Source organism: Callospermophilus lateralis, chromosome 12 (assembly GCF_048772815.1).
Source record: "Callospermophilus lateralis isolate mCalLat2 chromosome 12, mCalLat2.hap1, whole genome shotgun sequence".
Lineage (NCBI taxonomy): Eukaryota > Metazoa > Chordata > Mammalia > Rodentia > Sciuridae > Callospermophilus > Callospermophilus lateralis.
In genome coordinates this window covers 88,443,011-88,445,514 of record NC_135316.1, presented here as the reverse complement: position 1 = coordinate 88,445,514, position 2,504 = coordinate 88,443,011, and the positions used below count along the sequence as shown (strand labels likewise).

At 61.6% G+C, this 2,504-nt stretch overlaps 1 protein-coding gene across 1 annotated transcript; it reads left to right on the top strand.

Annotated features, from left to right (window-relative positions):
- The first annotated feature begins 730 nt into the window (after window positions 1–730).
- Window positions 731–1,968, top strand: Gsx1 (GS homeobox 1). Its single transcript, XM_076872735.1, has 2 exons — window positions 731–1,142; window positions 1,583–1,968. The coding sequence occupies exons 1-2, from the start codon at window positions 731–733 to the stop codon at window positions 1,966–1,968; spliced, it is 798 nt and encodes a 265-aa protein (XP_076728850.1).
- The last annotated feature ends 536 nt before the right edge of the window (window positions 1,969–2,504 follow it).

Genomic DNA, 2,504 nt, shown 5'->3' with positions numbered 1-2,504 from the left:
AAAGCAGCTGCAAGGACGCTCGCAGGATGCATAGAGTTGAGCTAGGAGAACTCAGTGGAAGCATCACGCTGGCGGGAGGGGGGCAGGAAGAGATAACAGAAAGAAGGGGACTAGGATCCAGGGGGCCGAGGACCTGCGGGTGTGCACCCATGGGGATCTGTGGAAGCGAGGCAGCGGGGGTGCAAAATCAATAAGACAAATGGTCCAATCGCCAATGCAGAGCCAAAGGGGAGTAAGGAATAAAGAGAAAGAAAAGAATATTAAATCGCGGGAGAATGAGAAAATAAACCCGCAAAAGGAAGAGGAGGGGGCGAGGGCGCCTGTTACGGCGTGGGTGGGGTTGACAAGAATAGAGTACATTATGCAGTTCATTTAGTTAACAAGTGAAATAATGAGGAAGCGTGCAGAGTGAATGCCAAGAGAAAAGGCACAAAAACCCTATTGAGAGGCCCCGGCCGCTCCTGGCGTAGCCCATCACATGGCAATAGTCCTATTTAAGCGGCGCCGCCGGCGCCTTTCAGCACCACTAGCGCTGGCCAGCACCCCGCGCTCTTTGGGCGGCGCCCGCGGCAGCAGAGGCGGCGGTTTCAGCCTGGGCCTGGGCTGCGCCTTCAGCCTCCCCAGAGGAGGCAGCTGCAAGCGGCCGCGGCCGGAGGAAGCTCGTGGACAGCCCGGAGGTCCGGCGAGCGCAAGGGGAGAGCTGGTGGCGGGGCGGCCGCGTGCCGAGGCCATGCCGCGCTCCTTCCTTGTGGACTCTTTGGTGCTGCGCGAAGCAGGCGAGAAGAAGGCGCCCGAGGGCAGTCCGCCGCCGCTCTTTCCCTACGCGGTTCCCCCGCCGCACGCGCTGCACGGTCTCTCTCCCGGCGCTTGCCACGCGCGCAAGGCCGGGCTGCTGTGCGTATGCCCGCTCTGCGTCACCGCCTCACAGCTGCACGGGCCCCCCGGGCCGCCCGCGCTGCCGCTGCTCAAAGCATCCTTCCCGCCCTTCGGCTCTCAGTACTGCCACGCGCCCCTTGGCCGCCAGCACTCGGCCGTGTCGCCCGGGGTCGCTCACAGTCCGGCCGCCGCTGCAGCAGCGGCCGCGCTCTACCAGACTTCCTACCCGCTGCCGGATCCCCGGCAGTTCCACTGCATCTCCGTGGGTAAGAGGGGTCGCTGGTCAGAGGGACAGGGCAGGAGTTATCCACGGCAGGCTGGAGAGCCAGGGATGGGAAAGAGGGACCCTGGGCATCCTGGGGTGGTGAGTGTCCTGTCAGGGACCTGAGGGGGGCGCTCAGGGTGGTGGGCTGATGGGAAGACCGGGGCAGGAGGTGAAAGATCCTGATCCTGGAGGGGACGTCAAGGGGTATGTGAGGGCTGAGGTCCAGGGCGCTCCATGAAGGGCTACCAGGGCCAAGTGACTCCTGGAGAATCAGGATTCTGCAGGTTGGCAAGGAGGCGCGGTCACACTGCTGCGGATACAGTTGGGGAGAAGGGGTGTGTGAAAGTCCAAGGTCGGGAGTCTAGCCATCACCCAGCATGGAGTTGGGCACACAACGCAGGGGTCTTACCACTTCCCTCTCTGCATCGCCACCCCTTCTAGACAGCAGCTCGAACCAGCTGCCCAGCAGCAAGAGGATGCGGACCGCGTTCACCAGTACGCAGCTGCTGGAGCTGGAGCGCGAATTCGCCTCCAATATGTACCTGTCTCGCCTTCGCCGCATCGAGATCGCAACCTACCTGAATCTGTCCGAGAAGCAGGTGAAGATCTGGTTTCAGAACCGCCGGGTGAAGCACAAGAAGGAGGGCAAGGGCAGCAACCACCGCGGCAGCGCCGGCGGTGCGGCTGCCGGTGCCGGCGGGGGCGCGCCGCAAGGTTGCAAGTGCGCGTCGCTCTCCTCAGCCAAGTGCTCAGAGGATGACGACGAATTGCCCATGTCTCCGTCCTCCTCTGGGAAGGACGACCGGGATCTTACGGTCACTCCGTAGGCATTCGTCCCTCTAGGCCGCCCACCCCAAGACCTCCCGGCGCCTGAAAGACTAGTCTTGGGAGGCAACGCTGGTTCCCAGGAACCCGCTGCCAATCGACTGTCTCTCACGGATTTGGCATGGCTTTGCCAAGACCCCCAGCTCTGGGCAAAGCTGAGAACTTAGCAGAGACTCGAGGATGGTATCCCGGTCCCCACGGGCGTCCAAAACGAACTCCAGATTGATCCTACGGCGTCAGCAGTGCAGCACCACGGCCCCCGCGCCATACTGCCCTGTCCAGCGCCTTGCTGGTGGTAGGCGCCTCCTCGCCTGCCCTATGGGCTGGCTCAGGCTTCCTCGCTTCCAATCCACTCTTCACCCTGTCAAGTTCAGCCTTTCATTCCTCGGATGCCCTTTTGCTTCCCGTTTAAAAAAAATCTCTCTCTCCCAATTCTTTCCTGCAGTTGTTATCCATGCCCCTCCACAACACACACACACACACACACACACACACACACACACAATTTATGAACTTTTGTTTTCTTTGCCCTTTCCCA

Bases quoted from the DNA above. Each gene is read 5' to 3' on its own strand.
- Gsx1 (XM_076872735.1), top strand. From the start codon at position 731: ATGCCGCGCTCCTTCCTTGTGGACTCTTTGGTGCTGCGCGAAGCAGGC. The intron at 1,143-1,582 runs GTAAGAGGGGTC...CACCCCTTCTAG, and splicing joins GTTCCACTGCATCTCCGTGG to ACAGCAGCTCGAACCAGCTG.